This window comes from Cynoglossus semilaevis, chromosome 8 (assembly GCF_000523025.1).
Source record: "Cynoglossus semilaevis isolate Cse_v1.0 chromosome 8, Cse_v1.0, whole genome shotgun sequence".
Taxonomy (NCBI): Eukaryota; Metazoa; Chordata; class Actinopteri; order Pleuronectiformes; family Cynoglossidae; genus Cynoglossus; species Cynoglossus semilaevis.
In genome coordinates, this window is record NC_024314.1 from 26923946 (window position 1) to 26947825 (window position 23880).

The 23880-nt window shown below is 40.4% G+C and overlaps 1 protein-coding gene across 1 annotated transcript in view; it reads right to left on the reverse strand.

Annotated features, from left to right (window-relative positions):
• Nucleotides 1–2453: 2453 nt before the first annotated feature.
• The window catches only part of LOC103382931 (copine-8), a 57631-nt gene continuing 36204 nt past the window's right edge, over nt 2454–23880 (reverse strand). The window contains exons 7-20 of the mRNA XM_008315912.3: nt 23737–23800; nt 23493–23596; nt 22289–22393; nt 19635–19676; nt 19146–19221; nt 17430–17483; nt 16760–16821; nt 11006–11052; nt 9604–9785; nt 9389–9516; nt 8337–8439; nt 6854–6911; nt 6579–6652; nt 2454–4733 (exon numbers count right to left, since the gene is read on the reverse strand). Of these exons, the coding sequence (XP_008314134.1) occupies nt 4545–4733; nt 6579–6652; nt 6854–6911; nt 8337–8439; nt 9389–9516; nt 9604–9785; nt 11006–11052; nt 16760–16821; nt 17430–17483; nt 19146–19221; nt 19635–19676; nt 22289–22393; nt 23493–23596; nt 23737–23800 (1288 nt within the window). The 3' untranslated portion in view covers nt 2454–4544. The remainder of the gene's footprint in view (nt 4734–6578; nt 6653–6853; nt 6912–8336; nt 8440–9388; nt 9517–9603; nt 9786–11005; nt 11053–16759; nt 16822–17429; nt 17484–19145; nt 19222–19634; nt 19677–22288; nt 22394–23492; nt 23597–23736; nt 23801–23880) is intronic.

Sequence of the window (23880 nt, forward strand, 5' to 3'; positions counted from 1 at the left end):
AGTCATCTATGATATATTGTCAGACAATCAGAACTTCAGCCATGCTTTCTCTGATTAATCACCATTTCAAAAAAAGGTACAAGACAATAGAATCTTTTTTTTTCTTCTCGTCGTAGAACTTGTGCAAAGGAAAGGGAAAAAAAGAGAATTACACCCTAAAGCAATAGAAACACGACACAAAATAGATAACAATTAATTCCTTTAAACAATTAGTTTTATCGAAGAAGGCATCGCACAATTCAGAGAGTAATCAGTAACAGATTTAAGGCCATTTTTGTACAGTTATACTTTCCATACAGAGCATAATACTTCAAAACACTCAGGTTTGTTTGTTTTGTTTTGTTTTTTCAACAGAAAACCTTCGTAAAACTGTACATGCAAACATAGTGCACGTTATTAAGAAGAAATGACACGCATACGATCGATTATTTGGATAGAGTCAGTAAACAAAGAGATGTGATGTGTAACACCTCACATGGTCTGTTCAAACCTTTATAAAAACACACACACGATCAAACAGAACAGATTTCACGGAGCCTCGTTAAGTTATTGGATTAGTTATAATAAATCTAATAATCTAAAATTAAAAAATATAAAGATATGCAAACATGGTCTTTGTAATTGTTTGTAGAACTGAAATTAAAAGCTTAAATTGTTTTTTTTTACGTTAAACTCAGCTCATTTAAAACGTATTAAGTTTGAATTTTTCCAATAAACCTAAATATAATTATACAAATATTGAGTTCCTGAAGCCTCACAAAAATTAATTTAACAAACTGGGAATTCTCATTAGTAAAGTTACAAATGTTTGTCGAGGAGAAACAATGTTTTCCTTTCAGAATTCTATTTGTAAATTTGATTTTTTTTTTTTATGGCTTTCTGTTAGTTTTCATTCTACGAGCTTCTATAAATCATCAAGAACTGGAACTTTAGTTTAAAAGGGCGTGGCATTAGAGTTCTGCTGGTACTGTAGTACCAGTAGTTATAGTAATAGTTAATACCAGTGAGTAGTACTGTGTAGGAGAAGAAAGAGGAGGTAGTTTTCCTGTGAAGCTTTATGGCAGTAAAGATCCGTTTAATGAGCCGCGGCGCGAGGATCGTTCTTTCCTCTCGACAGTTTGGTGATTCACAGACGTGTTGTCGGTTCAACGTCCCGTGTCTGTTTATAGTGCAGGGGTTGAAAGTGAAGAGGAAAATGGTTTTTTGTGTGTGTACTTTTAAGGTGATGTCATTTCCTGCCGCAGCCTCAAAGGTAGATTTGATCTTGAGTTAGATTTATCTACAGATTCAGTTCAATTAATCAATTAATTGTGATCACAACTAATCGTGACTAAAGGTTCCTACCCCAAAAGTAACTCAAGTCATTACTATTTTTTCATTTTTAACCCAAAATAGACCATGGGCTCAGAAGCAGTGTTGACTCTAACATTAGGCAGAATGAGAGCTCCTCCAAATAATCTGGGATTAACCATATTTACTAAAACTCCTCCATTCACACTCAAACACACACACACACTTTGTCACTTTCTACTGTTCCACCACACCATAAAGAAAATGTCAAAACAAAAAATAATTACAGAAATATTACGTTAGCTTCAATCTCATTTCCCCAGGCATCTTACTGTAGATTCCCCGTTTTTTCAATATTGTTGCTAGGCAGGTTAAAGTCTCTGTTTATATACATATAAGAAAATAGTGATTCTTTAAGTGTAGGTCAACCGTTAATATAATTTCACTATCGGACAGTGTTCAGTGCGTGACGTCAGATCGCCGAGGATTAAAAAAATACTTTAAATTTCAACGTCAGTGAAAGGCTAACACGAAACTAATCGATAAATGGACTTCAGTTGATCGAGAAATTTATTTCAATAACAATTTTCCTGAACCGAAATTTTGGTCCTTCTTTGATGAAAAACATGGGTTCCGTACGGTCGCTTACTTTGCTGCACATGGCGCCGGGGGTTAAGATATGACGACTTTAAAAGACGGCAGAAAATTAGTAAGTGTGATATTACTGTAAAATTAAAACAGAAATACAGTTCCTTTTTATGTATGTACTGTATTTTCCGGTCTATAAGTCACACTTTATGTACTGTATTTTCCGGTCTATAAGTCGCACTTCTTTCCCTTTGGTTGGGTTTGAGACTTATACTCAGGTGCGACACATATATTAAAATATATAATTTTACATATTCGTTACCATACTGACAGCCGCTAGAGGGCACTCACTGGTGCAACCTATTATCCAGAGTATACTGACAGCCGCTAGAGGGCACTCACACAGTATCTGCTACTCATGTAGCACTGAAACTTACACGTTTGTTATAGTCACACATAGTGACTTTTTCTTCTTCATTATGCATTTTTTGGCTGGTGCGACTTATAGTCCGGAAAATACAATATAAATTATTATTGTTGTTATTTCTATGTAGATATTTTTTATCTGACTTTTATATTTTTTCTGTTCCTGCAGTCTGTCATTTTCATACGTCTTTTTTTCACCTATTTATATAAGAGTTTAATCAAATATAATAATCGATTAGCGGACTAAAAAAACGGCTCAGCAATAAATGACATTTTCTTACCTTTTTGTTACGTTGTTTTCAAAGAAACATTTTTTGTGCTGCTCAACCACACACTTCATTCAACCCAGCGCAGACGCACAAAAGACAAAAAAAAAACTTCATTCATTAGACTGAACACAGGTTTGTCCTGTGAAATCCTTACACACACACACACACACACACGTACAAATACACGTATAAAACCAACATATAAAAAGCTACTGTATATCAAAGGTGCAATTAAAAATATACTGTTAAAAAACAAACAACAAAAGCAAACACAGGGAAAGTGTGTTTTTTTTCTTTGCATTTTTGACCACTGGGCTCGTTTCGCTCACACAGTTTTCTGTTTGAGAGCAGCTGCTGTCGTTTTAAACACGGGCAAAGAGGTGGGAATTTAACCACACGATGACACAGAATCCCTGGGCGTGTGGGCATCCTACTGTGAAGGATGGAGGACCAGGACGAGGACGAGGACAGAGACAGAGACAGAGACAGTCGCTGTGATTCCATTTAACTCTCTCTAGTGTCGGCCCCTGAAGGCTACGGAACAACGCTGCCGCCCTAGAGGTCGTGCTTTCACTCTAGAGCTGGATGGTCTGCTTTGATTGGTCAGGTGTTCCAAGTATTTTTTTACCCAATTGCATCACTATCTCTGTCCTAGCCTAGACCACCCCAGGGGTTGGGGGGGCAGTGAGGTTGGGGTGTGAGAGGCTTTCAATGGATTATGGCACATTGGAATTGCGCCGCTGCTGTAACGCTTAAATGATAAACAAGCCTCCGGCCACTAGGTGGCAGCAACTCATACAGTGGTTTGTACAGATAAGAAAATACATATTATGTGTGCGTGAAAATATTTCTGTCCACTAGGCATGTAATTATTCCCTAAAAGTGAGACAAACTGAGTCGTAGGATTGTAACCAAATATAAACTAGTGATTAAAAGTAAAATAAAATCCAGGTGCTTTAAATACCCAAATAGAACCAAACATTAGAGTTAAACTGGAAACACAGCAGAGACGGAGGACGGAGACGACGTGAGACAAAGGAAGAGACGGACAGGTAGGACAACAGACAACAGACAGAGTGAGAAGGTGGAACACACACACACACAGACGGAGACCGTCACACAGCCAGTCAGCCATGGATGGGTGAATAGATGGATGGATGGATGGATGGATGGATGGTAGAAGAGGTAGTGCAGGACCACTAAATGCATGCACTAGACTGAGGCTACACTCATGCAAAAGGTTAATACAAACACTAGAATACAGTACGGTACGGTACAGCACAGTACGGTACGGTACAGAAGGGCTACCAGGACCTGCACTGCTGCTACCTGACACACAGGCCAGAAGAGAGAGAGAGAGAGAGAGAGAGAGAAACTGGTTCTTCATAATGAAAGTGTATAAAAGTATGAACAGTAAAAATCCTCATTCGCATTAACTGTAAACAGTGTGTTATCTGGAGAGAGAGAGAGAGAGAGAGAGAGAGAGAGACAGAGAGAGAGAAAGAGAGAGAGAGACAGAGAGAGAGTTATTTACATGAGTTAGTTTGTTTCAGACAAACTGATTCATTTCTTGTTTCTGTGAAACTTCACTTCCTTCCTCTTCTCTTCTCTATCCTTTCCTTCCTCCCCTCCTTCCTTCACCAGGAGGGTCAAAAGGTCAGATTATTTCCTGCTCGAATGCCGACCCGCATAAAAAAATCCCAGTTAGGATCAAGACGTTTTCCAGGACGAATTAACAGTTATCAGGAATGCTTGACAGTGGTGAACGTAAACAGCCTCTCGTTGGCGTTCCCTGGGCTCACAGGCATCGCACTCTTGGCCCGACATGCAACTTCCCGGACACAAGAAAGACCGCCGTGACTCACGATGACAAGGCTTAGAGAGCGGCATTACGGAAATGGAAGTATTCGAGCGTTAAGTCAGTTCAGTTGATCACCGACTGGGACAAAAACCTCCTGCACGTCCACGACCTCATATCTGGGTCTGAAGCGATTGTCCCGGTGGTGAGTACGGTGGCGGTGCGGGTGACGGTTTGATCCCACGGGTTCTCATGTAGGACAGGAACTGGTCAGGGATCTCGGCCAGGACGTCTTTGGCGAGCCGGGCCATGCTGAGGATGTGGTTCCCGGTGCGGTCGATGTAATCTCTGAATGGAACAAACTGATGGAGAGACATGTTTAAAATGAAATTAAAATAGTCTGCAACATATATTCAACAAAATATATATGACACACTCCGCCCAAAAAAAATGTTGGAATTTAACATCAAGACCTAAAGTGTGAACAAAGCCCTGGGTGAAGTCTATTTAACTGGGCAAACTATGGCCTGTGGGCCAGCTACGGCCCGCTAGGCTTTCTAATACGGCCCGCCAAACATTGGTACGAAGAACGGTAAAGACTGACATTAATCCCTCTGTTTCATGCATTGATATGAAATGACTGTCATTTCTGTGGATTCCACTAGATGGCGGGGGACATCAAATGTGCAAAAATAACTTGGAAAGTTTAGGTTTATTCTTGTACATTTTATTTATTCAATTTCACTCAGCATTCTACATCCAACCAATACTGAACCTAGTTGCCAGTCAAACATTTTAGCACGAGTCAAAATGTTTGCTTTAAACTAATAGCCATTTGCTAATTTAAAATCACGCCTGGTGTCAAAAAAACCCTCCACAGCTGCTGAGCTCACACATGTGAAGAAACCTCAAAACAAACACTACGTGGACAGATGTGACAGGCAGCGTTTTTGTTTCATTTTCCTAATGAGCTGTTGTCACATACAGTCACAGGATCAAGTCAGGGCCCAATTTGTGCTAAGAAACCTTGCTGTGTCACCCTGGGTTATTAGCTTGTTGGTAATGAGAGCCAGGAGTGGAGCTGCTGTAGCCGACGTTCAAAGTTTCATCTTCAGGTCTTCACTGCACACACTGCTTGTGTACACGTGAGAGCTTCAGCTCATTAAAAAGCCAAGTAACGAGCGTGTACCACGACCATGTGGTCGAGGCGAGAAAAGGTCGCGACTTGACCGTGTACCACAGCTGTGGAACACTGTATCTGTTGTTTGTGATATTCACTTCTGTCTGTTAGGAGTTCTTTTAGGATAAGAAATAAAAAGTTAAATGTGAACAAAAGGATGAATTCTGAGCTAAAACCTGAAGGGACGGTAATAAAAACAAGGTTGAGACACATCTGTGGCTGAAGACATCTGTTGAATGGATCCAGTGAGAAACGCTGGTTCAGTTTTGTCAGTTTTTATAATAACCAAATGAAAGATGATTTTCTTTTTTTTTTGTTTTGTTTTGTGTCCAACCCTGGACTTGAAGTGGCCTGGGACTTTGACAGCTTGTGTAGTTTCCTAGTTAAGTTAGCTTAGCAAAGCTAACAAAATACCCATTGTGACAGTTGAGGTGGTGTTTATCAAAAGTAAACATCGACCTCATGAAGCCCGGCTTGTACTGTACATTTCATAGTTTGTGTTTTTTTAAGTTCTCTTTTCTCACTGCACGTGGACTCAACTCAGAGTTGTGATCTGTCTTCCTGCTGGTTGGCATTCACAAATGTCACTCAGAGTAAGGCGACTGGCAGCAGACTGATAACGGCGGTATTTTTTTGCCAAAGCTAATTTAACAGAATGGACCTCTGCCCAGTGGCTTCTGGACTCTAGAGGCCCACGGGCTCCAGTATCATGGTGTCCCACCTGGTCCCTTTTTTCCCCATGATTCATGTAAATAATACTACTTTATAACCGTGTTAACACAGTTTTTTTCGTTATGACTGCTAACGGCGGTATTTTTTTGCCAAAGCTAATTTAACAGAATGGACCTCTGCCCAGTGGCTTCTGGACTCTAGAGGCCCACGGGCTCCAGTATCATGGTGTCCCACCTGGTCCCTTTTTTCCCCATGATTCATGTAAATAATACTACTTTATAACCGTGTTAACACAGTTTTTTTCGTTATTGTCTTTATTAAAGCATTAACAGTAGAAACAGTAGTGAGGTTTTACCTGAACGATGTCTCTCTCAGCGTATCTTCCTCTGGATGAAATTCTGACTTCATCACCGTCCAACTCAACCATGGCTGTGGAAATACAACAAGTGAATTAAAGAAGAAAAGGGATCAGAAATGTAGTATGTCTTTAAACCATTTTGATTTAATATAAAAAACCTAGTTAACCATAAAACGCGACTAATGCAAGTATTTATTAAAACATCTCGAGCGGCTAATGCTAATCTGAACTGATGGGGGCAGCAAAACTGTCTGGAGGGTTTATTGACCTACCGTCAAATTCTGCAGGTCCGACGCCAACAATGATGATTGACATTGGCAGACAGGAAGCCTGCAGAGAGGAGAGGAAGAAACTGATGAGTCAGTGACTGATGACTTGATTGTCACCAGACCAGAAAGAAAAGAAAAAACTGAAAAAACAAAACTTTACAGATATTTGGTATCTGTACTCTTTACAAAGCATCTAAAAAATGAAATAATCGGCAGTAAACATGTGGTGGAAGTGCTCTCTCTCAGTGGACCCCCCTTTCCCTCCCCCCCGACATGGCAGACTTGGCCTTGATTATCAGACATCAAATTAAACAATTCATCAATTTTTTTTTCCAGACCCAATCTGCTCTCCAAACTGTCCAGGCCGGGGGAACCAGGGCCATCATTTCACCACACGTACTCCGACCTTGGTGTACGTCTTTCAGCACTGAGACGTTCTGACGGTTTGCCAACATTACCGTGACATACAGTATGTGTGACCATATGTAGTGAGTCTGTTTGATGTGTGCGTCTTTTTCTGCAGCACCTCCTGGAGCGCCGCGTGGGCGGGAACGTAATCCCAGTGAATAATATCGGGGATATGAGGGACAATCAGCAACCCTGGCTTCAACCACTGACAGCTTACAAATCACATGCTTGTGTTGTGTGTGTGTGAGACTATGTAAGATGACAAAGGGGTGTGTTAGGGAGACAAAAGGCCAGCGGTGTAAGTTGGCTCGTCTGAGTAAGGTGTCGACCTCAGGCAGTGGAGGAATGGATGATCTTATCAACATATCTCAGTAGCAGGTTTTTTTTTTTTTTACATCTTTACTCTTATTTTTCCTGTTCACTAATCTCTGCCACCTTCATCTCTCTTTATCATCTCCCTCTTTTGCTTTGAGAAAAAAAAAAAAAAAAAACTGGCTGCGGTTCACTGACGGTTTTGTTTTGTATTCCACACACTGACATCTATCTGGAGCGTGAAAGGACGTGGATGGAGAGGACTGACGGGCAGGTGGGCGTACAACAGGCTGTCAGAGGGGCCACTGTGCATGGTTTGTGTATCAAAAATATTTTAACTTTTTTTTTGTGACTGTACATAAGGATCAATACGCCTTTCTTCATGAGGTAGTTTAATTTTTTTCTCCTATTTAAAATAAATGAAAATGGTCAATATTAATATTTAATTCTGTTCTATGTAAATGTGCAGTCATCAGTTCTGGGAACACAGACCATCCACACTCTATCATCCTTAATATCTACACTGATTCCAAGAGTCAAAGATGCTGCATAATTATCTTTAGTGAGATGCTGTTAATGGCTTTTCATCATTAAAGCTGAATAACAACAACATAAAATGTCACTATTATTTTACACAGCCACAGCAGGTCTCTCAGATACACTAGACTGCCATATAAATCAGGTTTGACATTTGTATAGTTTTATATTTTGCCTCTTTATGAGACAATCGTCATCAGTATAAAAAAAAAATAAACATGTTCCTCACGTTGACAATGGACTCTTTGGTCTGGGCCATGTCTGAGATGACGCCATCTGTGATGATGAGGAGCACAAAGTACTGGGATCCGTCCTTCACCGAGGCTGCGTACCTGCAGAAAGAAAACACACACATCTGGTCACACAAAAAGGTTCTATTTCTAGAGCAAAGAAATACTAACTTTAACTCAGTGACTGTGTGATCTGGAACAGAGGGATCTACATTTGTAATTACTAGAGAAGAAATAAAAAAAAAAGAATTTTGTTATTATTATTGTAATTACTTAAAAAAAGTACCGAAATATCACGATATATCGGTGTATCTATTTTTTCTCAGCGGACCAGCAAACACGTTAACACCCCCCAGGTTTTTGGTGACAGGAGTGTAACCCCCTAAATCTTAACAGTATGTTGTTTTTTTTATCGCATTTTCCGACACATTTCAACACCTGGAGTGAGCATCAGTGACCTGAAGGGGAAATAATCTGGGTGAAGTGAATGGCTGTTCAGGTGACATTTAGAAAGTAAACTCTGCCTAATTATTAATCCCTGTTTCACCATTTCCCTCCCGTGTGCGTTTGCCTCTTCACGTGTAACCGTGTAATTAGGATTTCACCAAATTATGTTCTAAATATGTGAAGCATCCTGATGAGAGACTTCACTTGTGCACATCTCTTTAATTATAGGTTTGCGTGAATAGTTTCTTAATTTCTTTTTGCTCTCTCTCTTTTTTTCCCCTCTTTTTCCTTCTGAAAACTCTGACAAGATCCAGTTTGTATGCCTGGTTTTCTCGCAACGTAAATTATGTTCCCACCGACACACAGACACAAACAAACATGCAATCAGCAGATCTACAGGTACTTTCTCTGTTTGTGTCCATATTTCTTTGCCTCTCTCTTTCTCGTTAGCGGCACGGCAACTCTGCATGCGGCGAGCTTATTAAAGTAAACTGTATTTTTCACACATGTGAGGCTGAGGTTACATAAGCAGCGATCGCACTTATTCAACAGTAAACACGCATAAAATAAAAGATACTTTTGATAAAGGTCGTCTGTATCGTACCTGGCCACATGGTTGACGACAGGGGAGAAGTTCGTGGGGCCGTAAAGCTGCACTGACTTCAGACTCTGATAGTACGCTTCCATCACGCCATCGATACCTGCGCAGTACGGGTTCTGAGGATTCCCGTTCTGCATTTTGCAAAACAGATGAGCGATAACTTTAATCACTACTTAATTACTTCCTGTCCTCCATCCTCGGCTCATTCTTAATCTCACCAAAGCAAACTCGTGCGAGACGCGGCCATCTGGTGGTAACTTTGCCCCGAATCCCAGTGCGGGGAACATCTTGTCGCTGTCGTAGTCCTGAATGATCTCCCCCACGGCCTTCAGAGCCATGGCATAGGCGTTTAGCTGGTAGGGACTCATATAGTGGAGTGAGGTGGGCTGGGCTGGGTTACCTGTGGGTGGAAGGACAACGCAACACAGCAACGTCGAGTGTTAAATCCAAATGAAATGCCCTGATGTGAAGGAACTAATGTGTCTAGGATCTCTTTTTGGTACAGACACATAAATATATAAAGATATGACGATAGGTATCAAGAACATCATCATTTCAAACTCTCCCCTGTGACCACTGGTGTTCCTCATGGTTCTGTCCTGGGCTCATCTCTGTTTATCATTTACCTCCGCCAAGTTGGAAATATAATCAGGAAATTTGGTCTCAACTTTTGGCTTTAACAAGATTTTATGTGGGATGAATTGGATCAATGCGTCAGAAAAGTTTGTCAGCCATCTCTCACTCATGGACTTAAGAAAACTTGGAATGAAATTCCTGGCACATACTTTAACATTTTGTGGCCAAATGCCTGGTTTATCCCAGGCTGTTAAAGAAAGAGGAGGTTATTTTGAAGAAGTCATACTTTGCTCTTCTCAGGTATTTTAGCATTATTTTTTATCAACTCTTATGTCACGTTTGGCCTGGATTTTTGCATTTTGAACTGAAGTTCAAACAATAACTGACAACTTGTTTTGAGCTTACGGGGTTCAGATGATTTGTAGCCTGTTCTGTCAGGATGGACGATTAAATACAAACGAACAACAAGTGAATTTGTGTCTTAAGTTTAAGCAGCTGTTTTTTCTGGTTATTTGGTAGAAACTTCCAGCTGCTGCTAATCAGTCCTAACACTATAAAGAAAAACAACATAATAATTGGTTTCCAATTAGTGTGAATTTGTGTGACACGACATGAACGAATGCATTTAGTCAATAATGGCAGCAAATTGATTTCCAATTATCTGTTAATAAGACACTTGTACTAATCAGTGAGTACAGAGTTTAACTCATTCTATTAAGGTTTTTTTTTAAATACCCTGCCTTGGATATTGACATTTTAATAAGAGTCAAGCAGGAACAAGTGCTCAACCTCAAAAGTGTTTTTTCCATGGAGTGACTGAGAGGCTCTCGTTTGATTTAATAGAATTTAGGGTAGATGGATAACACGGTCCTTTATCACAGCCACTGAAGCTCGTTACTGCACTCGGGTGTGACACACAGGGTTATTAGGAAACACTTGATCCCCCATCTACATATATTTAAATAAACATTCCCTCGCCGTGTCATTTCTCCACCGCACTGTGTGCTCCATTTGGAGTGGATATGTTTATAACTGAAGGCTCACCATTTGATGCAGTGAAATCAATGGCCACTGTGAAGTTGATCTGTGTCCTAGGGGGAAAGAGAAGAAAGTAGAAAAATATTCAGCATTAAGAAATCTGCCCCTTTGCTGCATTGATAAACACAGGCAACATCACGTTAATGCAATATTTCTGAACCTTTTAAAAATTTCCAAACAATACTGCCACGTACTCTATGGAAATATATTTAGTAAAAAACAAAAGTATTTTCTATTTTCAATTTGACCACAATTGACTTTCTAATTGTGTGAAACCTGGGCCTGTTTAGTTGAACACAATGATGATAAACTAGCAGGAATTGAAGAAACATACACTTGTGGATCTTCACAGGTGAACAAGGAGTTATTTTTTATTGCACTCACTTCTCACAATACTTCTCAGACCAGGGAATCACTGGGTTAACACCTCACTTCTCACAATACTTCTCAGACCAGTTTAGTGGTTGGGAATCACTGGGTTAATGCTACCAACCCTCAGAGTCTAAACAATGTTTCTCTTGCCCTTGAGCAGAGGCAGTAATGAGTAGCGCTAACAGGCGTTCACGCCAAACACAAAAGTATAATGCTGCTCAGAAGAAGGTTTTTTTTTACATGTAGTTCTCTTGCCCTTGAGCAGAGGCAGTAAAGAGTAGCGCTAACATGCGTTCACGCCAAACACAAAAAGTATAACGTTGCTCAGAGGAAGTAAAGTCTAGTTAAACAGCCTGCAGGTCAACCAGCCAAGTGTCAACTCTGACCTAAGTTGACTTGCCTGGCCTTACACATACTGTAGGGAACCCAGCACACAACAGCAGCAGTAAAGGAATGGCCAGATATGATAGAAGAGGGTGAGGGAACACAACACACACCTCAGCAGCCAGCAGGAGAGTGGAACGCCTCTCTCCATCAAAACATTTCCTATCTTGTTAACCTGCAGGAACAGGATGTGGTTAAGTGCTCCGTCGACCTGTCATAGCTTTTTCACGCCAATCTCCACTTGGCGCAACAAACACAGAGTCACACACAGAGAAGCCCCCCACACACACCTCCCCCGCTTTCCTGTCTATCTTATACACATCTTCTGAATTCAGTTAGTGTGACACAGCCAGCAGCTCTTCATCGTCGTCACCTCAGCAGGACTGAGTGAAGCGCAGGCACCGCGCTGCACAAACGGACATAACAACAGACAGAGAAAGGAAAAGTTAAAAAAAAGAATGAAAGAAAATTCATGATCAGAACGATGTAACATAAGCATGGTCCCCAACCAGTGGGCCGGGGACCAGTTCCAGGCCGTGGACCATTTGGTACCGGACTACAGAGACAGTATTTCTCTTTATATGATATCTTAGTTCTTTACCATGAGGCAAAGTAGCATTAGCTCCTATGTGGCATTTAAAAGATACAATTTAAAAGATACGACCTCCCATCAGACCGTCAGTGGGTCTGGTGCAAAAAATAAAATCTGGATTATGTAAAAAATCTCTACAATGTATAGAATTGTAGCTGTGTAGAATACAAACTGTCGTCTTATTGGCTGATGCTGGACAGCCAATAAATACGTTTTTTCCTTCCAACTAACTACAATATTAGTCTATCAGACAATGAGTTAAATTTTTTTTACTTTATTTTTTTTGGAGGTGCTTGGTGGTTAAGGAAGCGGCTTTGGGTCAGGAGGGTTTGAGGTTCGAGTCCACCAGCTGGCAAGTTACGACTAAGGTGCTCTGAGTAAGGCACCACGGGTTAAAAGCAGAGGTCACATTTGTTTTTGTGCTGTGTCACAATGACAAGTAGTTCATGTTTAAATACTGAAGAAACCTGGAAACGACGAAGACTTTTTGAAAGTCAGTTACACTTGATGACTTACGACGGACCAAACTGATCAAGTCTGATGTAAGAGCGGGTTTCTAATAAAGCTATAAAATTCTCAGCCAACAGCAGCAGCAACAGCAGAACACTCCCAGTCAGTGTCAGAGTTTCCTGTTTCACAAAGTGAAAACCAGACTTATGATGTCTGGCATCATCGTTTTGACTCTGAAGCAGAGACTATTAATAACCAGACCAGAACACAGGACCATCTCCAAAAAGGTCAACTACATCCTCTGCATTAATCAGACAAAAGTTTGAAAAAAAAAAAAAAAAGATATTAGGGACCGTTTTCTGCTCTGTGTTTGTTGGACACCAGGTACTCTGGCCTTTAAAAAAGAAAAAAAAAAAGAATCTTGACATGAATGAATTACGGTAAAGCGCCTCATTAAAGCTCGTCTATGTTTGTGCAGTTTTCAACTGGAATCAAACACCGCTCGCTATTTTCTCCGTTCTTGTATGAAGACATTTGGCAGCAGAGGTTGCGAGGCAACGTGGTGGTTTCCATGGCATGTTCTCTGGTTGAGGCACATTACATTTGTCACTGCAGATATAAGGTGACAAGAAGCAGAGGGGAGAATGCACATACACACATACAGTACAAACACACCGAGTGTGTGCACACCCACACTCGTCCGCACAAAATGAAATATTTGCTCGGACTGATATGAAACCACCTGAGCAGCGAGGAGGCGGAATCTGCAGCAAACTGAAAAAAAAAAAAAAAAAAGGCAGTGAAACGCCGGTGCAGGTGATAAGGTTTTTCTGGCGGCAGAAACACAATATCAACTCACGGAGGTCAGTGATGCGAGATCAGCCCTACTTTTATACCAAATGGCTTTTTGCTCTGAGGCCAGAAGATAGAAGAAACTTCTCCAGTCGTTTTCATGGACTGAAGGTTCACATCAACCCTGACTTCAAGAATAAGTCGTGTTGTTGTTGACAAACAGGGGGCGCTACCTACTACTTCCAGCATATGATATGTCAAATGTCACCACTATTCATCAATCTCTGCATCCACATAAAATCTCCAAGTATAGTGTTTTTAAATGTTGGGGTCCATGAAATAATTTTTTTTATTATTATGATTTTTTTTCACTTTCATGAATATAAATCTAGTTTAAATGACATACAACATAGAAAAATATCTTAGCTGGAGTGTCTTGATTGATGGCTGCAATGATGTGACTGCACAAGCGACAGCTACTTGAGTTTCTTTGAGCACTCTGCGCTGCACAAGCGACAGCTACTTGAGTTTCATTGAGCACTCAGTAATCTGGCTACAGTGCGTTTTTAACACAGCCAAACAACAAACACAATCAAAAACTGATTCCAAGAAAAAGTCAATATTTTGTCTAAAAGTGGGGGGAAAAAAAATCAAAAGAAAACACGTGCATTGTTACTTTAACGCAGCAACTGAAGTGGTTCAATTTGACTTGGAATAAAAACAGATAGTTAAGACAGTGAAGAGAGGAGAACCTAGCACCTGCGTTGAGGCAGAGGAGTCAATAAATCCACACTGCTAGAAGGAGTCCATTCTCTGAGGTCTAACCCAAAAGCTGAAATGATTCTATGAACAGACAGGGAGTGTGCACATCTGCTCTCCTGTCTAATGATAACCTCTCGGAGTCATTTCAATACCAGCAGAGTTCCCTCCTGCTTCTATTCTGGCTTCAATTCTCAATTCACAAACCCAAAACACGGGGAACAATATCTGTCACATTGACTGACAGGACTGCCTACAATGGCACAGCGAAAAAGAAAAATACAGCCAGCATTTATTATTATTATTATTATTATTATTATTATTATTATTATTATTAATGTCATTATTTTTAGCTTCAGGCTCTCGAATAAAGACCTGTATTTACTGGAATCCACGGGTGGTGAAAATTCTTTGTCAGAGGGAGTGAAAAGAATGAGTGCAGCTAAGGCTCTGAGACGAGATGGAGACCTCTCAGATCAGTCATTTATGCTAATGCTGCCAGCAGATCATGTTCCTAATTAGGTCCAAATGAACAATTAGCTGATTGGGTTTTGGCTGCAAAAAAAAAAGAGAGACGTGGGAGAGATAACTGCCTCTAAACAGAAACATAAATGTCTAAAAATATATAAGAAAATAAATAAATCACCGTAGTACAAATATCAAGGGTGGAGCAGAGTCCATTTGGATTTTTAACACTGTCTTCATGAGAGGTTCAAGGTGCTGTCAGACTGACTGATTGGTTCTGCTGGGAGCATGGCCTTGTCTGAATGGAGACTTGATGACGGGTGTGATATGACAATATGACACATACTGTAGACATATGTTGGTTGACATAAGAATTTCTTTTTTAATTTAATTTTTTTTTTGTTTTACTGCCAGCACCTGCTGGTCAGCACTGGTACAGCACCAATACCAGCATTTATGAGTGTCTTTAGAATAGTTTTTTAAAAATATATATAAAATCCATGTTTAAAATGTGAGCATTTTATAAAGATTGTTGTGGGTGTGATTGTGGAATATGAATTATTCTCTTTTAAACTTCAATTCTTAAATAGATTGTGTGTTTTTTTAATAATAATAACTACAATTCCTTATAAGGCAGAACAAATCTTAAACCAGAACAGGAACACGATTCTGGACACTGACAAAGCAGCAACAGACTGTTAGCCCCATAATGCACTGCGGTGCTAATCCTTCTCCACCTCACATGTCTGATGGAGGCGTCAGTGTAGCTGTCAAAGGATTACATCAGGTTCCAGCCCATACTGTAAGTGAACAGCATGTAACGAGGCAGTGTTTGGATTTTCTTTTCCAATTTGAAAGTGTTTAATGACTTTGTTGAATGACCCACAGTCATCTCCATGACAACCGAGGTTACTGTCGCCGAGACCCACACAGGCTACCAACAAGGTCACGTCAAAACTGACTACAGCGGCCTGTCAATACTGTGGACGCCGTCTTTCACCCGAGGCACATTCGGTCCTCGAGTTCATTTGTTTTACATTAAACATTTCTATGCAAGAAATGTCAAGAGGTGTCAATCAATACTTCAAGTCAAGAAGATAGATGGTTAAAGCTCAAGTTATGGAACAAAACCTGGTTACCTGGTTTCCTGGTACTATCAGCTCCGTATATAATATTTTCTCTTTCTAAAAATATGTTTCCAGCTGCAGTCATATATATGTTATGTTATATATGTTAATATTTCAGTTATTAATGGTTAAGGTCAGCTTAAGATTAGGTTTGTTTATAGCAGCTGTCACCTGAGATGCGTTCAGGTACCATCGTAAACTTGAGACTCTGATGATTACGGCAGTTTACATGTTATATGGTTCAGGAAAATTAATTATAAAATCTTTTTTTGCTTTTCTTATGTTTTCTACAATTTTCTGAGGAACCCTGGTGGCCCCCCGAGGGGCTGCGTCCCCTGCTTTGAAAACCACTACACTAGGGAATCCAGCAGAGGCACAAGGCCACAGTGACAATCAATTCTCGTATTAATTCTCATCGTGAAAGAAAATAAATGTAATGTAAATAACATTCAAGAACCTGGTCTTCAGATCTCAGCCACACACACTCACACACACACACACTATCTCCCTTTCTTTCTCTCCCTTGACACTCCCCCCCTCTGTGAGCCTAATGAAGGCAGAGTGTGTAGGCGAGCGTTCAAGTCGTGCCTGGCTGAACACAGTAACTCCACCTTTCAAACATACAAACACAAACACACACACAAGGAGCGACAACAGCCCAAACACAATATAAAAACACAACGTCACGAACACACACACACACACACACATGGAGCACGTCACCTGTTGCTCCTGACTTATGTCACATCTCATTAAAGAACCACGGCCACAGGTCTGTGTCCGACTGTAGTTTGATTAAGTGGATGATCACAGACTCACCCTCCTTTGATGTAGTCCAGAAATGTGACTTCAATGTCCACCAGGAAAGACAGTAGAGTCACCTGTTGGACAAAGAGACACGATGAGATCTCAGCACACGTTGGACGACCAAGTTATGAAGACCTCTGTAGACGGAAGACTACAAGAGGCCAAGACTCATTACAATAATAATAATAATAATAAAACCTTTATATTTTATATTTCTCACATACAGTACATATATATTTATATATATTTATAACTTGTAAAATACACTACGGGTTTGTGTTCGCACAAATCTGGCGATATGATACATATCACAACACAGGGGCAACAATACGATACATTGCGATATACTGCGCTACTATAGGCACGACAATATGAGTTTGTTTTTTTGTAACTGTAGTGTCACCATAGTAAGTTACTAACACTGGAACAGAGGGATCTACATTTGGAATCACTAGAGAAGAAAAAAAAGAAAAAAAAAAAAAGAACCAACACCAGAAATATTGGACTGGGAATTGGTGAGAAAACAAATCTATACAGTGATGGAGGATATCAATACGATATTGTGAAACAAAATACGCAAAAACGCAATATTTCATATATGTTTGCCTTTAAACACTGATTCTGACTGACTGAGTTCTGCTTTTAAAAAAACCTGAACAGAACATTAAAAGTTAAGCCTTACCGTTCCAGAGTTCAGGTATTTTTTCTTCTTCCCTTTCTTCTTTGGATTTACCACCTGGAAGACAGATTCACAAATTCAAATTTTAATTGCAAAACAAAAAAAAGCTTCCAATCAATGCTGTGTTCACGTGTTGTTTTTTAAAAAGCCAAACCTGAACCAAAATCCATTATAATGAGAAAAGTGAGAAAAAACTGCACTGGCAGTGGATCTGGTTGATAAAAAAAACAAGTAACAAAAAACAAAAAAACAACGTGTCATGTTATTTTGGCAGTGGATCTGGTTGATAAAAAAAAAACAAGAAACAAAAAACAACGTGTCATGTTATTCTCTTCCTCCCTGCTGTTTCAATTTCATGGAATAATATGAGTTCTATATGGTGCATGCACGCCTCTTAGTTTGGCCCCAACAAATCCCAAAGACCAGTTAAATCAATGGGGAAAAACTCCAGATGTGGAAACTAAGAAAGTGTGAATTAGTAAACAGGAACAAATGACAGCACACGGTGGTGAAGGCACGAATTCAGTCACCTGTGTTGAAACGCTCAGAAGGTAAAACTCCCAGACTTCCCCTGTTCCAGATGTTACACTGTATTAACCACACAGCCACATTACTGAAACAGGCGGCCAATTTAAGTGCGGACCTCACTCTGAATCCCAAACACTGGACTGGGCTTCTAAATCACAGCTTTATGGTCTAATTAATCTGTGCCAAGGTCAAACAGAACAAAAGGACCTCCGGGGACAACGACGTACAAATTTGTGGATTTATGCCTTTCTCCTTGCTTCACATAACAATAGGCACACACACAACATAAGGACACGGTTTTCCTGTGGCAGTTGAGGGTAGAGCATCTGAGGCAGGGTTATAACGCAGACGCACACAAACAGTGGCCTCAGGCGTGGAAATCGTCCGTCTCTTTAATTCACACCTTTAAGGTTTTAAATCCGAGGTGGAGGAAAGAGTCAGAGATCGTAAAGTTAATTTTTTTGCCTCGTCCGTCTTTGTATGATTTCTTTCTCCTTCTCTGTGCTGCTTTTGCCCCCCCCACACACACACTCACACTGTGTGTGTGTGCACAACTGATCGCTCAGACAAACAACAGCCCTTCAACAGGACGAAGCCCTGAGCTCTCTCCGCAGTGTGGTGCTCCGTTAATCAAGCTATGGTGCCTCCTATAGGGACGAGATAAGCCATCATGACAGTCACTGCCTGTGACTTTGTGTGTGTGTGTGTGTGTGAGGCAGAGAGAGAGGGAGAGGGAGAGAGAGAGAAAGACAAAAAAGACAATGTTCAACACCATATAATTTTATTATATGGGAGTACATATATGGGAGTACATATATGGGAGTACATATAATAAAAATTTAAGTTATGTATAATATAATGATTGTTCTTGTGAACTTGGCTTTTGAATCATGAACACTATAAAAATGACAGTCTCCAATTGACTCGCAGGAATTGAAGAAAGAAACACCAAGATCATTCACAACAGCTCTAATTTCTTTCTCTCTCTTTTTTAATTTTTATAACTATTTAGCGGCACCTATTGGGGGAATTTTTAAATTTGTGCCATTGTAGAAACACTACAATACTGTATGAGCGGCACAGTGGTTTGGGAATCGTAATATATTTGTTATTTGTTAATACATACAGATGTGTTTATTTTTGGAGTAGAGTTAATGAACACACACACACACACACACACACACATCTCACCTCATAGACATTGAACTGACTCTGCCCTCTGGATAATTCCCTGTAGCTGGTGCTGAACTCGCCAATGAAGTCGTGACTGGAAGACAGGAAGATAACGAGATCGTCAGCATAAAGTGTGATATTCAGTCGGAGCAGTGACACCGAGACAAATTTTCAATGGACATGAAAATTATCAGGCAACATAACTGGTTCGAAAATTGCTTGTATTCTATCATTCGATAGTGTTCCTACTATCAAAACGCAAATGACTGATTGGTGGTGGAAAGAGGAGAGAAAGGCCTGTGTGTGTGAAGCTGCAGCTTGACAACTGTCTCTCCTCTTTCTTTGTGCTGCTGTCAGCAGCCACGACCCAGACTCGTCATTAAGCAGACAGTCTGTGACAAAGCTGCAGCCTGTATCCTTACCTACAGTACTGCAAACACACAGTGAGCTAAAACTCACAGACATTGATAATCAATCATTTATGATTAAGACCATTGTTGTTCTTACCTGCCATCTCTGTCCCAATCGTAAACCTCAACTTTGATTGTCCTACGGAAAAAAAAAAAACGTTAAATGTTAAAACTAGTAACACTGGATGAGAATGTGTCCAGACTTCTTCTCACTGCTGCCATTAAATTTGAAATTCTTGCAACTTATCTTTACATCTACACGTTATTTGTTCTCTCCTCGCCTCCAAATACACTTTCTTTCAGTGTCCTATCACGACGTACAAGAAAATGGGAAAAGAAATAGAATGGTCTGTGAGACAAAGATACGCTGCACTTCCACTCTGTCTATCAATATCTTCTACCAGAAGGGTCATTTCTCCCTGACAAGAGCTGAAGAGGAGTACGGGGAGAGAAGAGACAGGGAGGGGGCGACGTGATAATAGAAGAGACCAAATTAGGGGAATAAAAGAGCAGAAGAGACTGTTTGAGAGCTCGCCGGCAGCAGAAGGGGAGACGGGGGAGAAAATAAGATGGTGTTAAAAAAGAAAAAGAAAAACATAAAAACTAAAAGTCAGACATAGTCAGAGAGACACAGAAAGTAGCACTTTTACTCCCTTGGTCAATTAGACAGGAAGTAAAAAGTACAGAATGCCTCAACATGTATTTGCCACCTCCCACTCAACAATGTCTAAACCTTAAACATTAGAATTTAGATACAATTTATATATATATATATATTTTACATACAATACATTTTAACAAATGGACTGTTATACTATATAAAGTATATGTGTATATATATGACTCTATATATAAACATACATAAAAGCATACATATGTGTGTGTGTGTGTCTGTATACAGTATATATGTATATATATATATATTTTAAATTATTTTTATTAACAGCTAACCCTACTTTTGTCTGTGCTTTTCTTTCTTTTCTTCCTGGCATAAAGGAAAGTCCAAACCAAAGTTAAAAGGCTGCGGAGCTGCTTCCTGTGTCAGATTCACATTAGAGGAAATAAGAGAAGGGGGCGGGGGGGTGAGTGATGATTGGCTGCTTGACAGAGTCTCTGGAGATGAGTGCATTTCCTGCTTGGGTCTATTATTTTCTCCACAACAGGAATGGTGTCCGTGTGTTGTCGGGTATGCGTCAGCACTCTCCTCTGTCACGCTGGTCTGGGTTTTAATGACGTAACAAAGGGTCAGAAACCTGGATGGGACTCGGTGCCTTTGAATGATCTGCCCTTGAGTCTCTCATGATGGAGGCCTTTAATGTCCCAGTCAAATAAAAGTCGACTTTGGGAAAGTCGCACAGGAATGCGTTCACGAGGGCGAAGATGACAAACACACCTGACAGATCTCATTTTATTTGATCGCAGCCGAATATTAAAAAAAAAGGTCAGTCGGTTTGTCTGGGCAAGTTAACACATTAATATCAGAGAGATGTTAAGGCTTCATGTTATTCCAACATGTAATAATGCAGTTTTTTACATCTTAACAGTTTTCAATTTCAATTCAATTCAAATGTATCATCTTTTTTTTTACTGCAGAGAATTAACTCATTTATTTCTCTCATGTATTTGTTTCATCTACAAACCAAAGACATTAGTTTACCTTTTATTAAACAACAGCGAGACCTGGTGAAACTTGCACTTCAGTGATTAACTATGAGTCAGCTTTCCCATTAGCAGGTTGACTTATCATTGTTAACTAGGTGTGATATTTCTCAGCGTTCACAGATTGAGCGATCAGCTCTCAGCACTTGGAATATCCGCTGATCCTCTAATGTCGGATTTAAGATGTAGCCGGTGGAAGGACGGTGCTAAAATTCAATCAACGAAGCATTAAAGATGACACGGTGAATCCAAGCTGATACTGATAAACCAAACAGGGAGTTTTGTGAATATTCATCAGAAAGGCTGCAGATCTCAAATGCCCTGAAAACATGGATCAGTGGGGCAAAATTAAGACCTTTCCATGTGACAGAGAATGACTTGTTCTACTACTCTGCTCTGTGTGTGTGTGTGTGACAGAGAGAGAGAGAGAGAGAGAGGGCCCTTAAGAGCAGCTAAGGGCAGAAACACAGGTCTCTATTGTTTGCCTGCATGAGCTCATCCTTATCTCCTTTCCCAGGCTGCAGAGAAACCGTGTGTGTGTGTGAAAAGGTGTGTCCTTGTGTTTGTGAGTGTGTGTACATGCGGGTTCAGTGCAGTGCAGAGTACAATGGTTTTCCCTAGTCCTGGTCTCTGCACTAATAAGTCTATAGGACCAAACCACAGATCAATGCCACGTATCCACTTTCTTTGTCTCTTTTTACAACGTGAACGATATTGACGCCGGAAACAGAGAGAGAAAGAGAAAGAGAGAGAGAGAGAGAGAGAGAGACGCCCGACAAATAGTACACGTACTGTATTTGTATCCATTTCTGCCACACCTAGTCTACTCCGGAGAAATATTACCGTCACCGTTCCCTTCAACGGAGGGAAACATGTACTGCAGATTACACCCAGGCTTCATTTGTCATAGATTAGTTTTAATTAGCTCCGTGCTGCCTCCACAAGTAATAAATGGAAGCAAACTCCCAGAGGCGAAACACACAAGGCATGTGTTGCTGTTTGTACGTCAACATTTAGCTGTAATGGCCATTTCATGATCTTTTTTATTTTTTTTTATTTTATTGGAGTGACCTCAGCAGAAACCGGGGTTACCTGTCGTAGTCGCCGTTGCAGAGAGCTCGGACAGGGATCTTAAAGGCCTGCCACACCGGGTTTAGTGTGTTCTTCACCACCTCTGTCTTGTGGCAGATTGTAAACCTGGAGAGAGAAGCAAAGAGAGGGGAGGGTTAAAGGAGAGGGGAGACAAAAGTGTAACTGGGAGGTGGGCACAAAAAAAATGATTTTCTTCTACAGCTTCAAAGCGTTTTCACCCCGAACCTTAACCTTAATTAAATTGACAACTTCATCGTAAGATCAAACACATTTTTCTGTCTTATCAAGACCAGACTTTGACCTGCACGAGGGTCGAGGACCTTAAGAAAACTACTGTTAACAGACACACACACGAAAACAGATTGACCTTTTTGTAGAAGTATATTGAATATTAACTTTTCCAAATATGCTATTTGTTATATACCAGGGGTCACCAACTATATTTGTCAGAGGGCCAGAACTTCACTGGACAGATTTTCCAAATACAGCCATAAATGGTGTGGAATACTGACAGTTTTGGAATACTGACAATGGTTTTTCTTCGATTCTCACATTTTTGAAATCCAGTCGCAGGCCGGATTAAATAGATTTCTGGGACTGAATTGCGCCCACAGGCCACCAGTTAGTAATCACTGTTATATGCTTTTACAAATATCCTAATATTTTACCCTAATTCTAATCTTAACCCCATTTTAACCTTATAACTCAATCCTCTCGCTCAGTGAGGTCCTGTGAAATGTCCCCACAAGTATAAGGAAACCAGAAACAAACGTACAAACACACAACAACACACACACACATACACATAACCCTCTTCACATAGATAATTCCATTAGTCTCGTGGCTTGCAGGTGGACTTGGTATCTCCACCTCACAAGGCCAGGAGGTCTTATCTAACTTGTCACAAACAGCAGGATGGAAAAGAGCCTGCGGGGTCCGATCGAATACCCTCACACTCTCTACCCCCCCCCCCACACACACACACACCCTCTCCCTCACATTTTCTTTCTCTCGTTCAATGCCTTCACTGACTCACTCGCACACGTCTGTTTCCACCGCGCGTGTGTGTCGCTCAAGTAATTTAACATAGAGGCCTGGCTTTTGTTCCGTGACAAATCAATGTAAGCAATTTCCTTTGTATACAGGAGTGAGATTAAACCAAAAATGGAAGGGGGAGGGGGGAGTGGGGGGGGGTGAAACTCACGTGCCGTCCTCGTTGCTCCTGTAAAAGACCAGGAATGGATCGGACTTCCCAAAGAAATCTTTTTTGTCCAGTTTGTTTCCACAGAACTGCATCATCACCGATTCCTGATTAAATCAAAGAGAAAAAAAATCATCACCGATTCCTGATTAAATCAAAGGGAAAAAAACCAGTTGATCGACTTGAAGGAAAAATGTTGAAATAATAATAATAAAAAAACAGTTCAAGTGTGTGAGTTGTTATTTACCCTGCAGTTGTTCAGTTCTTCTGCCTTCACAATAATAGTTCCACATTTCTTCCCAGGGATTCCCCTGAAAACAACAGAGACGAGTGAAAACCTGGTATTTGAACATCTTTCTGTGTTTTGTTTTATCAAATGTCAAATTATTTT